Below are 17,093 nucleotides of genomic sequence, written 5' to 3' on the forward strand. Positions count from 1 at the left end.
ATGGGGTTGCTGAAGATGAAAACATAAGGTTGGCACTTAAAAGATCGTTATATCAAGCCAGGAAAATTATAGCAGCACACTGGTTGGACAGGGTGCCACCTATGTTTAGGGAATTTATGGAAAAAATTAATCTACTGCTACGTCTGGAAGAAGTATATAAAAAAGAGGAGAGCCCAGCATTAATTCTGTAAAACATGGGAGGCCTGGAAAAGTCACTAAGGCATGGATATTATGTCCTTACTTGGAGGTGCTGGGTAATATTACCATATATGCTAGAGTATAAGCTGACCCGAGTATAAGCCAAATCACCTAATTTTGCCACGGAAAAATGGGTAAGCTTATTGACACGAGTATAAGCCATGTAAGCATTGACCCCTCATACTTGTCCTGGTACGCGTGGCTCCCCTCGTTGCTGTCCTGGTATGCGTGGCTCCCCCCGTCACTGTCCTGGTATGCATGGCTACCCCCCTCCTGTCCTGCTATGCATGCTTCATATTACAAAAAAAACCAAAACATCATACTCACCCTCTTCCAGTGCGTCCTTAAAGAACCATGTTGGTGCCGGCTTCCAGCAGCTCTTCCTGTGCTTAACAATCACGTGGCACCGCTCATTAAGGTAATGAACATTCCCTCCACGCCTATGGGAGTGGAGACGTGTGCATATTCATTACCTTAATGAGCGGTGCCACATGATCATTTAGCACAGGAAGAGCTGCTGGAAGCCGGCATCACTGAGATGCTGCGAGGGCACGCTGGAGGGCAAGTAGGATGTCTTCTGGAAGATTTCGGCTGCGGCTCCCACTGTGCACACTATAAGAGAAATGAATATTAATTTCTCTTTAGCAGCGGCACAGGCTTTAACCACAGCCACCTGCTCCTGCCTCTGTCACCCGCTGCTGCGCCTCTCTCTCTCCCCTAATGGCTTTCTGGGACAATGACTTGTGTATAAGCCGGGGGGGGGGGGGGGGGGGGGTGCGTTTTCAGCACAAAAAAATATGTGTTCAAAAACTCGGCTTATACATGAGTACATACGGAATAACGTGTGTTGAGCTAAATATATCTGATTAAGGTCCTTGGAGTGAAGCATATAAAATCTGTTCCCATAATGTCCTTCCTGTTTCAGGTGAAATCTAAACAACTTGGAGACTTGGGACTTATCTTTCATAATGTTTATTTGCACATGTGTGTACAGATTCCAGTATTTAGCTTAAATATGTTGATTAATATAATAAGATACTTGTTAATTGCTATGTAGTCTGGAACAAGGAGGGGGAGGGGGTTTGGATGGGTGTTGTCATTTGCTGCATATTGAAAAATTCAATAAAACTGTATCTGATTTAAAAAAAAAGATTTTACAAAAGGGATAAACAATACAGCATATGCAGAGCATGAAATAAACAAGATTAAAACAGGAAACTTACTATGGTGATCACAGAGATGATTTGGCTTAGCGAAGGAGAGCACTGTGATTGGGAACGTCCAGTGAACGGGATCGTACATACACTGATATATATCTTTTTGCATGAACCCAGATCATAATTAACCTTGACCTTTTATCAGCACCTAAGTTACACCCAGACAACCCTCCTTGATGACCTCACGTGGGCCGGCCGGGTTGTGGGATGTTCTCAGCCCTTCAGGATTTTATAAAATTCCCAACATTAATAGCTTCACTCCTCAAGACGGCTATGTTTTTTATCGCGATTTTACTTTTCCATATAGATAGTAAACATGACATGGCTCGAGTCAGCGATCTGACCACTACTGATTTGGGTCTTAAACGCAGGTATTGCTTTATGGATTTTAATGTTTTCCATAGCAGTGTCTTATAGTAAAAAAAAACTATGGTTAGTTGTAAAGTAATTTCCCTTTCCCATTTAATTATACAACTGTCTGTTATATCTTTTTGTACAATTTGTCAATTACATTGTTTCTCCCCATCTGAGAGCAAGGCTCGTGTGATGTAACAACCTCACGTGAGCCTCGGGAATGCGAGTCCCGACACCACTGGAACAGCGCCTGCACGGAAACTGAGATGAATATTTTTATTTTAATGAGGCCAATCATGAGGAATCACAAGGGGTTGTTGTCGGTTAAATCATTTCCAACATTCTGAACATAAAAAAGCTTCTCCCCTGTGTGAGTTCTCTGATGTGTATCAAGAGTTGATTTAGCTACAAATGATTTCCCACATTCTAAACATACAAATGGTTTCACCCCTGTGTGAGTTCTTTTGTGTCTATCAAGATGCCCTTTCCGGTTAAAACATTTCCCACATTCTGAACATGAAAAAGGCTTCTCTCCTGTGTGGGTTCGCTGATGTTCGATAAGCCATGATTTCACTGTAAAACACTTTCCACATTCTGAACATGAAAAAGGCTTCTCTCCTGTGTGAGTTCTCTGATGTTTGATAAGATGTGATGTATCTGTAAAACATTTCCCACATTCTGAACATGAAAATGGCTTCTCCCCTGTGTGAGTTCTCTGGTGAATAACCAGATTGTATTTCTTGCTAAAAGATTTCCCACATTCTAAACATGAAAATGGCTTCTCCCCTGTGTGTGTTCTCTGGTGATCAACCAGATTTGATTTCTTGTTAAAACATTTCCCACACTTGGAACAATAATAGTTATTCTCTACTGTGTGAATTTTTTGATGTTTCAGAAAAGATTTATCAAAAGGAAAACTATTTCCATATTCTAAACCTGAAAATGAATTTTTTGCTTTGTGAGCAGTTAGTTTTTTAATGCTTATTTTGTGACTTTGATTTTTTTTAGTAGTCTGTAATGAATCATAAGACATGACCTGTTTGAAAGGATCAGATGAGAGATCATCGCTGTGAAGGGACGATGTTATATCTGGAGTAATGGCAGTCACTTTAATTATATCCTGTGGAATCTCAAGATCATCTGATTTAAAAATTGAAGATGTCATCATTCCCTCTGATCTCCTGGTACAGTCATCTGCCAAGAACAAAATCAATTATTAATTTTGACTAAAATATCCTTGACATATATTTTTGAACATTTCTACTTAAACTGTCTGTAAAAATAGCAAGTCATGTAAAAATATTGATTTACCAAGACAACAGCTAATAGGCTAATAGAAAACCTCATAAGATGCACAAGTAGATCGTGGCGCTCAACTGTTTGTTCACTCTGCTTCCCAAATATCGAATAAAAAGCCACCAAACTGTATTGTAGGCAAAAATAATACCAATAAAAACTCTAGTCAACGGAAAAAAAAAAAAATCCCCACTCAGGTCATCATCTGTCAGTGGAAAAACAGGTTTCCACATTATTAATGGCTCAAATTCTTTTGAAAAGCAAAACGGCTTCTGTAAGCCAATCCAGCAATATCAGCTCTGCCAGAAGGTGCCAGATATAGGCTTGTTCTCCTCTGGTTCAGTCCTCTATAGTGATGGGTGATGGTGTGTCTGTCTCGCCTGTACTCCTTGATTGTCCAACAAACTGTGACCTCTGCCGCCAGTGTTTTCAGCTGGAAAATTTTTTAACAATTCTGCAGCAAGGGCCCTCTGGTACTGCCCCATTTTAGTAGACCTGTCTGCCTCAGGAATAAGAGATTGAAAGTACTCTGTGTAGCGTGGGTCTAGAAGTGTTACCAACCAGTGATGACTGTCACCCAATATTTTGAGAACGCGAGGGTCACGGTAAAGGCAGCGCAACAAACTCAGCCATGCGTGCCCGACTGCTAACAGGCAAGGCTTCCGTGTTCTCACCAAGAGGACAACTGACCATGCTCTACCCCTCCTCCTCCTTTCTGTTCTCAGGCCATCCCCACTGAATTGATGGTATGACAGTTGTGCAGGTAGCACCGTCTATAGCGAATGAAACTAGCTCCTGTTCTTCCTCCTCCTGCTCCTCTTCCTCATTGTCACCCAATCGACGTTGGGATGAGATGAGGCTGGGCTGTGTGTAATCATCGTGTATGGTTCCTTGCTCCATCTCATCGTTCTCCACCTGCAATGTGTACTCTTTGATTGAGAGAGGAGAGCGTTTCAGAACACAGAGAAGAGGGATGGTGATGCCTTTTATGGCATCATCACCACTCACCATCTGGGTGTAGTCCTCAAAGTTTTGGAGGATGGTACATAGGTGTAACATCCATGTCCACTCCTGAGGTCTTATGTGTGGAATCTGAACTGAATACCAATGGCCTTGTTGATGCTGGTAGTCAACAACTGCCCTCTTCTGCTCACAAATCCTTTCCAACATTTCCAATGTAGAGTTCCAATGTGTGGGGACATCACACACCAGTCGGTGAGCAGGAAGCTGCAAACGCTGCTGAAGCACGGCAAGGGCGGCGGAAGCTGGAGTGGACTTTCTAAAATGGGCACACAGGTGGCGTACTTTGACAATTGACAAGCAGATCCAGCAGCTCCGGGTAGGTTTTTAGAAACCACTGAACCATGAGATTAAGCACAAGGGCCAGGCATGGTATGTGTGTGAGCTCACCTCGTCTCAGAGCCGCCACCAGGTTCCGGCCATTGTCACACATGACCATGCCTGGCTGTAGGTTCAATGGTGTCGGACACAGATCTGCCTGCTCATTCAGAGATGTCCACAACTCTTCAGCATTGCACGGTTTCTCACCTAAGCATTTTAGCTTCAGCACAGCCTGTAGCTGCTTGGCTGAGGCAGTGCTGCAGTGCTTCCAGCTTGTGACTGATGTGGTCATTTCGGAGATGGAGCCTGAAGAGGAGGATGAGGTGCAGGAGCTGTAGACTGTGGAAGCATCCCTGATTGACCTAGGGCCCGCAATCCTCAGCGTCGGGAGGATGTGCTCTATCCCAAGGTCCGACTGGGTCCCGGCTTCAACTATGTTAACCCAGTGTGCCGTCAACAAGATGTACAGTCCATGCCCACAAGCACTTGTCCACGTGTCCTGTTATGGACCTGGTGGTTAGGAGCACCCGGAATGACCTGATGAGTAAACTAGTAATCGGGACAAGCTCTGGGGAGTGGGAACTCTGCTTACCGCAAACCCTACTCCTATCACACACACTAGAAATAGCCATGGAGCGTACCTAACTCTCCCTAGACGCCTCTTCACAGCCTAAGAGCTAACTACCCCTAAAGATAGAAATAGAAGCCGAACCTTGCCTCAGAGAAATTCCCCAAAGGAAAAGGCAGCCCCCCACATACACTCACCGGCCACTTTATTAGGTACACCATGCTAGTAACGGGTTGGACCCCTTTTGCCTTCAGAACTGCCTCAATTCTTCGTGGCATAGATTCAACAAGGTGCTGGAAGCATTCCTCAGAGATTTTGGTCCATATTGACATGATGGCATCACAGTTGCCGCAGATTTGTCGGCTGCACATCCCAAAGATGCTCCATACAAGGCAGGATGGATCCATGCTTTCATGTTGTTTACGCCAAATTCTGACCCTACCATCCGAATGTCGCAGCAGAAATCGAGACTCATCAGACCAAGCAACGTTTTTCCAATCTTCTACTGTCCAATTTCGATGAGCTTGTGCAAATTGTAGCCTCAGTTTCCTGTTCTTAGCTGAAAGGAGTGGTACCCGGTGTGGTCTTCTGCTGCTGTAGCCCATCTGCCTCAAAGTTCGATGCACTGTGCGTTCAGAGATGCTCTTAGGCCTACCTTGGTTGTAACGGGTGGCGATTTGAGTCACTGTTGCCTTTCTATCAGCTCGAACCAGTCTGCCCATTCTCCTCTGACCTCTGGCATCAACAAGGCATTTCCGCCCACAGAACTGCTGCTCACTGGATTTTTTTTCTTTTTCGGGCCATTCTCTGTAAACCCTAGAGATGGTTGTGCGTGAAAATCCCAGTAGATCAGCAGTTTCTGAAATACTCAGACCAGCCCTTCTGGCACCAACAACCATGCCACGTTCAAAGGCACTCCAATCACCTTTCTTCCCCATACTGATGCTCGGTTTGAACTGCAGGAGATTGTCTTGACCATGTCTACATGCCTAAATGCACTGAGTTGCCGCCATGTGATTGGCTGATTAGAAATTAAGTGTTAACAAGAAGTTGGACAGGTGTACCTAATAAAGTGGCCAGTGAGTGTATATTGACTGTGAGTCAAGAGGAAAGTTACAAACACAGGAATGAAACAGGTTTTAGCAAAGGAGGCCAGACTTCACTAAATAGTCAGAGGATAGAAAAGGGAACTATGCGGTCAGCACAAAAAACTACAAAAACCACGCAGAGTATGCAAAAAGACCCCCACACCAACTCACGGTATGGAGGTGCAACTCTGCACCCCCAGAGCTTCCAGCTAGCAAGGAAATATCATGATAGCAAGCTGGACTAGAATTTAGCAGTACTAAGAAATACAGGTCCTTCTCAAAAAATTAGCATATAGTGTTAAATTTCATTATTTACCATAATGTAATGATTACAATTAAACTTTCATATATTATAGATTCATTATCCACCAACTGAAATTTGTCAGGTCTTTTATTGTTTTAATACTGATGATTTTGGCATACAACTCCTGATAACCCAAAAAACCTGTCTCAATAAATTAGCATATTTCACCCGTCCAATCAAATAAAAGTGTTTTTTAATAACAAACAAAAAAACCATCAAATAATAATGTTCAGTTATGCACTCAATACTTGGTCGGGAATCCTTTGGCAGAAATGACTGCTTCAATGCGGCTTGGCATGGAGGCAATCAGCCTGTGACACTGCTGAGATGTTATGGAGGCCCAGGATGCTTCAATAGCGGCCTTAAGCTCATCCAGAGTGTTGGGTCTTGCGTCTCTCAACTTTCTCTTCACAATATCCCACAGATTCTCTATGGGGTTCAGGTCAGGAGAGTTGGCAGGCCAATTGAGCACAGTAATACCATGGTCAGTAAACCATTTACCAGTGGTTTTGGCACTGTGAGCAGGTGCCAGGTCGTGCTGAAAAATGAAATCTTCATCTCCATAAAGCATTTCAGCCGATGGAAGCATGAAGTGCTCCAAAATCTCCTGATAGCTAGCTGCATTGACCCTGCCCTTGATGAAACACAGTGGACCAACACCAGCAGCTGACATGGCACCCCACACCATCACTGACTGTGGGTACTTGACACTGGACTTCAGGCATTTTGGCATTTCCTTCTCCCCAGTCTTCCTCCAGACTCTGGCACCTTGATTTCCGAATGACATGCAAAATTTGCTTTCATCAGAAAAAAGTACTTGGGACCACTTAGCAACAGTCCAGTGCTGCTTCTCTGTAGCCCAGGTCAGGCGCTTCTGCCACTGTTTATGGTTCAAAAGTGGCTTTACCTGGGGAATGCGGCACCTGTAGCCCATTTCCTGCACACGCCTGTGCACGGTGGCTCTGGATGTTTCCACACCAGACTCAGTCCACTGCTTCCTCAGGTTCCCCAAGGTCTGGAATCGGTCCTTCTCCACAATCTTCCTCAGGGTCCGGTCACCTCTTCTCGTTGTACAGCGTTTTCTGCCACATTGTTTCCTTCCAACAGACTTACCATTGAGGTGCCTTGATACAGCACTCTGGGAACAGCCTATTTGTTGAGAAATTTCTTTCTGGGTCTTACCCTCTTGCTTGAGGGTGTCAATGATGGCCTTCTTGACATCTGTCAGGTCGCTAGTCTTACCCATGATGGGGGTTTTGAGTAATGAACCAGGCAGGGAGTTTTTAAAAGCCTCAGGTATCTTTTGCATGTGTTTAGAGTTAATTAGTTGATTCAGAAGATTAGGGTAATAGGTCGTTTAGAGAACCTTTTCTTGATATGCTAATTTATTGAGACAGGTTTTTTGGGTTATCAGGAGTTGTATGCCAAAATCATCAGTATTAAAACAATAAAAGACCTGACAAATTTCAGTTGGTGGATAATGAATCTATAATATATGAAAGTTTAATTGTAATCATTACATTATGGTAAATAATGAAATTTAACACTATATGCTAATTTTTTGAGAAGGACCTGTATATTCAGGAAGCAGTAACAACAAGTGAACTAGCAAGGACTTAGCTTCTGCTGGAGTAGACAGGTCCTCAGAGAAGTCCAAGAGAGATCTGAACCAATACTGAGACATTGACAGCTGGCATGAAGTAACGATCTGAGTGGAGTTAAATAGGGAAGCCAACATAGCAGTAAACGAGGGCAGCTGAGAAAGCCAACCTCAGTGACCAGCAGTTCCGCTCAAAGCCACCAGAGGGAATCCAAGAGCAGAACTAACCAAAGTACCATTCATGACTACAGGAGGGAGTCCGAGAACGGAATTCACAACAGTACCCCCCTTGAGGAGGGGTCACCGAACCCTCACCAGGGCCCCCAGGCCGATCAGGACGAGCCAAATGAAAGGCACGAACCAAATCGGCAGCATGGACATCGGAGGCAACAACCCAGGAATTATCCTCCTGACCATAGCCCTTCCACTTAACCAGGTACTGAAGCTTCCGTCTCGAAATACGAGAATCCAAAATTTTTTCCACCACATACTCCAACTCCCCCTCAACCAACACCGGAGCAGGAGGATCAACGGAGGGAACCATAGGCGCCACGTACCTCCGCAACAATGACCTATGGAACACATTATGGATGGCAAAGGAAGCTGGAAGGACCAAACGAAATGACACAGGGTTGAGAATTTCAGAAATCTTATAAGGACCAATGAAACGAGGCTTAAACTTAGGAGAAGAAACCTTCATAGGAACATAACGAGAAGACAACCAAACCAAATCCCCAACACGAAGTCGGGGACCAACACAACGACGGCGGTTAGCGAAACGTTGAGCCTTCTCCTGGGACAACGTCAGATTGTCCACTACGTGAGTCCAAATTTACTGCAACCTGTCCACCACAGAATCCACACCAGGACAGTCAGAAGGCTCAACCTGCCCTGAAGAAAAACGAGGATGAAAACCAGAATTGCAAAAAAAAGGCGAAACCAAAGTAGCCGAACTAGCCCGATTATTAAGGGCGAACTCAGCCAATGGCAAGAAGGTCACCCAATCATCCTGATCAGCAGAAACAAAGCATCTCAGATAGGTTTCCAAAGTCTGGTTGGTTCGTTCGGTTTGGCCATTTGTCTGAGGATGGAAAGCCGAAGAAAAAGACAAATCAATGCCCATCTTAGCACAAAAGGACCGCCAAAACCTAGAGACAAACTGGGAACCTCTGTCCGACACAATGTTCTCCGGAATGCCATGCAAACGAACCACATGCTGGAAAAATAATGGCACCAAATCAGAGGAAGAAGGTAATTTAGGCAAGGGTACCAAATGGACCATCTTAGAAAAGCGATCACAAACCACCCAAATAACTGACATCCTTTGAGAGACAGGAAGATCTGAAATATAATCCATGGAAACATGCGTCCAAGGCCTTTTCGGGACCGGCAAGGGCAAAAGCAACCCACTGGCACGAGAACAGCAGGGCTTAGCCCGAGCACAAGTCCCACAGGACTGCACAAAAGAACGCACATCCCGTGACAAGGAAGGCCACCAAAAGGACCTAGCCACCAAATCTCTGGTACCAAAAATCCCAGGATGACCAGCCAACACCGAGCAATGAACCTCAGAGATAACTCTACTAGTCCATTGATCAGGGACAAACAGTTTCTCCGCAGGACAACGGTCAGGTCTATCAGCCTGAAACTCCTGCAGCACCCGCCGCAAATCAGGGGAGATGGCAGACAGAATTACCCCCTCTTTGAGAATACCAGCTGGCTCAGGGACTCCCAGAGAATCAGGCACAAAACTCCTAGAAAGGGCATCTGCCTTCACATTCTTAGAACCTGGAAGGTATGAGACCACAAAATCGAAACGGGAGAAAAACAGCGACCATCGAGCCTGTCTAGGATTCAACCGCTTGGCAGACTCGAGATAAGTCAGATTCTTGTAATCCGTCAAGACCACCACGCGGTGCTTGGCTCCCTCAAGCCAATGTCGCCACTCCTCGAATGCCCACTTCATAGCCAGCAGCTCCCGGTTGCCAACATCATAATTACTCTTAGCAGGCGAAAACTTTCTAGAAAAGAAGGCACATGGCTTCATCACAGAGCCATCAGAACTTCTTTGAGACAAAACAGCCCCTGCTCCAATCTCAGAAGCATCAACCTCAACCTGAAAAGGGAGCAAAACATCTGGCTGACGCAACACAGGGGCCGAAGAAAAACGACGTTTCAGCTCCTGAAAAGCCTCAACGGCCGCAGAGGACCAATTCACCACATCAGCACCTTTCTTTGTCAGATCAGTCAAAGGTTTAATCACACTAGAAAAATTAGCGATGAAGCGACGGTAAAAATTAGCAAAGCCTAGGAATTTCTGAAGACTCTTCACAGATGTAGGTTGAGTCCAATCATAAATGGCCTGAACTTTATCAGGATCCATCTCAATAGTAGAAGGGGAAAAAATGAAGCCCAAAAAGGAAACCTTCTGAACTCCGAAGAGACATTTAGACCCCTTCACAAACAAAGAATTCGCACGAAGGACCTGGAATACCATTCTGACCTGCTTCACATGAGACTCCCAATCATCCGAAAATACCAAAATATCATCCAAATATACAATCATGAATCTATCCAGATACTTTCGGAAGATGTCATGCATAAAGGACTGAAACACAGATGGAGCATTAGAAAGCCCGAATGGCATCACCAGGTACTCAAAATGGCCCTCGGGCGTATTAAATGCTGTTTTCCATTCATCGCCCTGTTTAATACGCACAAGGTTATACGCCCCTCGAAGATCTATCTTGGTGAACCAACTAGCCCCCTTAATCCGAGCAAACAAATCAGACAGCAGAGGCAAAGGGTACTGAAATTTGACCGTGATTTTATTAAGAAGGCGGTAATCTATACAGGGTCTCAGAGAACCATCCTTCTTGGCCACAAAAAAGAACCCTGCTCCCAACGGTGATGAAGACAGGCGAATATGCCCTGTCTCCAAGGACTCCTTTATATAACTCCGCATAGCGGCGTGTTCTGGCACAGATAAATTGAAAAGTCGGCCCTTAGGAAACTTACTACCAGGAATCAAATTTATAGCACAATCACAATCCCTATGAGGGGGTAGGACACTTGATTTGGGCTCATCAAATACATCCTGGTAATCCGACAGAAACTCAGGGACTTCAGAAGGAGTGGAAGAAGAAATTGACACCAACGGAACATCGCCATGTACCCCTTGACAACCCCAACTAGACACAGACATTGATTTCCAATCCAATACTGGATTATGAACCTGTAGCCATGGCAAACCCAACACGACCACATCATGCAAATTATGCAACACCAAAAAGCGAATATCTTCCTGATGTGCAGGAGCCATGCACATGGTCAACTGAGTCCAGTACTGAGGTTTATTCTTGGCCAAAGGTGTAGCATCAATTCCCCTTAATGGAATAGGATACTGTAAAGGCTCCAAGAAAAAACCACAGCGCCTGGCAAACTCCAAGTCCATCAAATTCAGGGCAGCGCCCGAATCCACAAATGCCATAACCGAGTAGGACGACAAAGAGCAAATCAGAGTAACAGACAAAAGAAATTTAGGCTGTACAGTACCAATGGTGACAGACCTAGCGAACCGCTTAGTGCGCTTAGGACAATCAGAGATAGCATGAGTGGGGTCACCACAGTAAAAACACAGCCCATTCTGACGTCTGTGTTCTTGCCGTTCAGTTCTGGTCAAAGTTCTATCACATTGCATAAGCTCAGGCCTCTGCTCAGAGGACACCGCCAGATGGTGCACAACCTTGCGCTCGTGCAAACGCCGATCAATTTGAATGGCCAAGGACATTGATTCATTCAGACCAGCAGGCGTGGGAAACCCCACCATAACATCCTTAAGGCCCTCAGATAGCCCTTTCTAAAAATTGCTGCCAGGGCACACTCATTCCATTGAGTAAGCACAGACCATTTTCTAAACGTCTGACAATATACCTCCGCTTCATCCTGACCCTGACATAGAGCCAGCAAGATTTTCTCTGCCTGATCCACTGAATTAGGTTCGTCATAAAGCAATCCAAGCGCCAGAAAAAACGCATCTACATTAAGCAATGCAGGATCTCCTGGCGCAAGGGAGAATGCCCAGTCTTGAGGGTCGCCACGCAACAAAGAAATAATAATTTTTACTTGCTGAATGGGGTCACCAGAGGAGCGGGGTCTCAAAGCAAGAAACAGTCTACAATTATTTTTGAAATTCAGAAACTTAGATCTATCCCCAGAAAACAAATCAGGAATTGGAATTCTAGGCTCTAACATTGGATTCTGAACTACATAATCTTGAATGCTTTGTACCCTTGCAGTGAGCTGATCCACACAAGAGGACAGACCTTGAATATCCATATCTACACCTGAGTCCTGAACCACCCAGAGGTTAAGGGGAAAAGAGAGACAAAACACACTGCAAAGAAAAAAAAATGGGTTCAGAACTTCTCTTATCCCTCTTTTGAGATGCATTAACACTTTGTGGGCCAGCTGTACTGTTATGGACCTGGTGGTTAGGAGCACCCGGAATGACCTGATGAGTAAACTAGTAATCGGGACAAGCTCTGGGGAGTGGGAACTCTGCTGACCGCAAACCCTACTCCAATCACACACACTAGAAATAGCCGTGGAGCGTACCTAACTCTCCCTAGACGCCTCTTCACAGCCTAAGAGCTAACTACCCCTAAGGATAGAAATAGAAGCCTAACCTTGCCTCAGAGAAATTCCCCAAAGGAAAAGGCAGCCCCCCACATATATTGACTGTGAGTCAAGAGGAAAGTTACAAACACAGGAATGAAACAGGTTTTAGCAAAGGAGGCCAGACTTCACTAAATAGTCAGAGGATAGAAAAGGGAACTATGCGGTCAGCACAAAAAACTACAAAAACCACGCAGAGTATGCAAAAAGACCCCCACACCAACTCACGGTATGGAGGTGCAACTCTGCACCCCCAGAGCTTCCAGCTAGCAAGGAAATATCATGATAGCAAGCTGGACTAGAATTTAGCAGTACTAAGAAATATATTCAGGAAGCAGTAACAACAAGTGAACTAGCAAGGACTTAGCTTCTGCTGGAGTAGACAGGTCCTCAGAGAAGTCCAAGAGAGATCTGAACCAATACTGAGACATTGACAGCTGGCATGAAGTAACGATCTGAGTGGAGTTAAATAGGGAAGCCAACATAGCAGTAAACGAGGGCAGCTGAGAAAGCCAACCTCAGTGACCAGCAGTTCCGCTCAAAGCCACCAGAGGGAATCCAAGAGCAGAACTAACCAAAGTACCATTCATAACCACAGGAGGGAGTCCGAGAACGGAATTCACAACAGTGTCCCTGGTTAGGTGGACTTTCCCAGTAACTGAATTGTTGAGGGCATGGCTAATGTTGTGGGGCACGTGCTTGTGTAATGCGGGGACGGCACACCAGAAGAAATAGTGGCGGCTGGGGACCGAGTACTGAGGGACTGCCGCCGCCATCAGGTTGTGGAAAGCTTCTGCCTCCACGAGCCTAAAAGGCAACATTTCGAGCGCAAGCAGTCGCAAAATGTGGGAATTTTAGTAGTGTGGCCTGTGGGGCGTTGGCTGCATATTTGCGCTTGCGTTCCAATGACTGGGGTATGGACAACTGAACTCTGCGATGGGATAGGGTCGTGCTTGTTGATGGTGCTAGTTGAGTGTGTGCAATGACAGGTGCAGGGCAGGAGACATCTTTGCATGCACCATGGACAGGGGATTGGCATGCACGCATAACAGTGGAAGAAGCAGTGCTGTCACCCGCAGACCCTGTTCCTGGACGCAAGCGCGGAATCCCGCGGCCATTTTCCTGAAGCCCAGGGCAGCAGAGCGCTCCATCTGCGCACGCGCGGCCACAGGAAAGATGTCCGCGCCCACCGGTAAACGGCTGAATAGCGCAGATCGCGCTCTTTTTCATCTCCTGGGCAGTGGATATTCTCTGTTGGACATGCGCACACCACTACGCCACCAACGGAATGATGAGCCTGATCTGGGGGAGAAACAGCGCTGTCACCATGCCCATAGGACCAGACCAGCGTGAGTGACAGCAGAAAGCGGTGACTTTACAAAGGTATTTCAGCAGCATAGGTGGGTAATAAAGGCACACAAAAGACACTAATGTAACGCCCAGCTCTGCCCCTATTTAACGATATTTTTAGCTCATCTTCAAAAAACGGGGTGACAGGTTCCCTTTAACTGTCTAAAGAGAGCCAAACATGCAGGGCGGGGACCCGAACTCCCACCGAGCAACCCTGGAAATACTCGGCGAGCTGCGAGCATCTCGAGCAGTGAGATGCTTGGTCGAGCACCGAGTAGTATGCTCGCTCATCACTAGTAATGATCAAAAGCTGCCTGTTTGACTGTTTTAACAAATTCAGTGTCCCCTGGATTGTTTATTCTGAAGATTCTGGAAGATGGGAGCATGAAGTCAGTGGAGGAATATGGGCCACAAGTAAGTGTGATGCACCCACACACAGCAGCACTCTGGGACTGAGACACATTTTGTCTGTAGGGTGCCAGAGTGTGCAGAAGCAGCAGCTCGCCCACAACTACCTCGCTCAGTCACCTTACACAAGCAAGGTACATGTGTGAGCTTGCTAGGTTGTAGGGTCTGCAACGAGAGCCACAGATCTGCCTGGTCTGTTATTCCTTTCAATAACTCTGCAGCGGTGTGCGGTTTGTCTCCTAGACAAATTAACTTCGGCAGAGTCTGTTTCCGCTTTGCAAAGGCAGTGCTGCAGATCTTCCAGCTTCCGGCTGATGTGGACAATGTGCCATGAGATAGCAAATCAAAGATGGTAGATGAGTAGTAGGGTCTGCAGGAACTGGAGTAGGAAGTGGAGGAAACCCTGATAGAACTAGTGCCAGCAATCCTCCGTGTCGGTAGCACATGTGCCATGCCAGGGTGGGACTCGGGCCCAGCCTCCACAATATTCACTGTGTGTGGTTAGGGAAATGTAGCATCCCTGAGCACATGCAATTCTCCACATGCTTGATGTTAAGTGGACAATCACAGTAACCACGTTGATAAGGGCATACGTGATAATAGCGGACACGTGCTGGTATAAGATCGGCACACCGCATCGGGACAAATAGTGGCGGCTGGGGACCGAGTAGCGAAGGACCAAATGTGTACACCTGTAGCAGGCCATTTTTTATATTTTTATTTCAAACAAACAAAATTTCACACAAAGCAGGTTATTCAGTATGTATGACAAAAAGTAAAATTTTGGAGCAAACATATTTAGAGAATTGTACCAGTCCAAGTGTTTTTTTTGTTTTTTTTAAACACCGTAATATTACACAAGGCACGTTAAACTGTATGGATGACTAATTGAATCCAGAATTGTTTTTTAAAGTAAATATTTTGCAAGTGTAGTTTATGTACTTCTACACTCATAAAGGCTTTGCAAAAAGTTCAAAACAAGGAAAACATTATAAGGAAGGTCATCCATAGAACCCTGAAAGGCAACAACTGGCGAGCCTCATTAAAATATATATTTGATGTTCTCCTACACTCAAAGGCTTTGCAGAACTTGCAAAGATAGGAAAAAGTTATATGGAGGGTAATGCAATAATCCTCTTTAGGTGTGAGATTCTTCTTCTTCTCATTTCTCAGGAGGTAAGAGGAACTGTTCTAACCCAAATTGTTCACATGGGATGCATTTTGATAGCGCTGGGTAGCCCGCCTGATCTATTAGAAAGGTGTAAATACTAGGCTGTTAACCTGGATGCTGTGCATTGCCATAGTGTGAACAGCGCCACATACAAGTCTTTAATGTGCAAATAGAAATGGGTGACAGAACTCTTTGTCACCTGCACCATTGCCTGTTACCACATAGGAGGTGGAGAACCCCAAGAACAGTATGATCTCTCGGGAGTGATCTCGAGGTGCTTCTCCCAGACACATTCATTCCTCAAGAAGGGTTCATCCTGCTCCCTGCCTTCTGGGATCACACAAAACCGCATACCAGTGATGTTGCCCCTCCATTTTGAGGAACGTGACAACTGGTTCCAGCAATCAGCTATTACAGCCTTTAAGGCAAATGTTCCAACTCTACAGCCCACTGGTTGAATGAGATGTGATGAAGGGTCCTAAACTCTTCTATGGACTCCCATCTCCGCTGCCAGTTGTATGCAGCGACCTCACGCAAGATGTCAACTGGTGGTACCTTGTGGCTAGTGGGCCCGACAGAATTTCTCTAGCCGTGGTCCTGGCTTGCCTCCTTGTCTATTCTGACTACCCTAGGTCCCGCACCACTTCCTTGATTCTGACTCTCCTAACTGCAGTCCACAGGTCCCCAGCAGTAAAGGCTGCAGCCTGGGTTATTCCTTCATGGTTCCAGGAAAGCATTCCGCTCCTGCCCCCCCTGCTGTTGTGCAAGCTTTCTCTGGCTCCGACATGGCTTTGTAGTTTACAGAACTTTGCAGGTAATGGTCAGTATCTTCTAATTGCTTGATGTAGGTGGATCGTCCAGGTTGTAAGTTCAATAGGAAAGGGCTTTCACAAAATCATTTGAACATTTTTGGATGGAGGAGGTTATACTCTAGAGGCAAGATGGTGATCACACAAAACGGCCGGACTACACAACCGATAAAGTAGCCACAGCCGGTGACGGAGAAGAATCTGTGACTTCTCTGCATTTAGTGGATACTACTCACCTCGGTAGTCATATGTAGGAATCTCCTCTTTACACACCTCATCACTTTTCACATATGTCTCTGTAGTATTAATATGGGTTAGAGCTTCACCCTGAAACAAATATTGGAAAAGTTACAGGCAGATGGAGAAGTCACATCTATGATCAGCTCTAATCCTGCCATCTCCACCGTTCTCATTACACAAGTATAAAACATATAATATTGGTGGATAAAACAGGACTGAGCACAAGACCTTCACAGCCACCTACACATCATATGACACCTTCTCTACCTGATGATCCTGAGGAATATTAGGATCTTCCTTTTTACAGTACTCTGGAAGAAGAGCACGGGGACATCTCTCTGGTCTGGTCCTCTTACTCGATAGAACTGGAGGATACACATACAGGGACTGAATTCATTCATACATACAGATAATTATAGGTTGTGTGTATTTAGTCCTGTCTATTACCTGGTGATATGATGGGCTGGGGAAC

General features: G+C 45.5%; 1 protein-coding gene across 1 annotated transcript; it reads right to left on the bottom strand.

The window, feature by feature from the left end:
* Positions 1-1,162: 1,162 nt before the first annotated feature.
* On the bottom strand, positions 1,163-16,779 carry LOC143768259 (uncharacterized). Its single transcript, XM_077256953.1, has 3 exons — positions 16,753-16,779; positions 16,618-16,708; positions 1,163-2,963 (listed from the first exon to the last, which is right to left on the bottom strand). The coding sequence occupies exons 1-3, from the start codon at positions 16,777-16,779 to the stop codon at positions 2,074-2,076; spliced, it is 1,008 nt and encodes a 335-aa protein (XP_077113068.1). The 3' UTR covers positions 1,163-2,073.
* Positions 16,780-17,093: the final 314 nt, after the last annotated feature.

The sequence above is a fragment of the Ranitomeya variabilis genome, chromosome 4 (assembly GCF_051348905.1).
Source record: "Ranitomeya variabilis isolate aRanVar5 chromosome 4, aRanVar5.hap1, whole genome shotgun sequence".
In the NCBI taxonomy this organism is placed as follows: Eukaryota; Metazoa; Chordata; class Amphibia; order Anura; family Dendrobatidae; genus Ranitomeya; species Ranitomeya variabilis.

Coding starts and splice junctions, on each gene's coding strand:
- LOC143768259 (XM_077256953.1), bottom strand. CDS start 16,779: ATGGCAGGATTAGAGCTGATCATAGAT. Junction 16,709..16,752: donor GATTAGAGCTGATCATAGAT/GTGACTTCTCCA, acceptor TATTTGTTTCAG/GGTGAAGCTCTAACCCATAT. Junction 2,964..16,617: donor TCCTACATATGACTACCGAG/GTGAGTAGTATC, acceptor TGTTCTTGGCAG/ATGACTGTACCAGGAGATCA.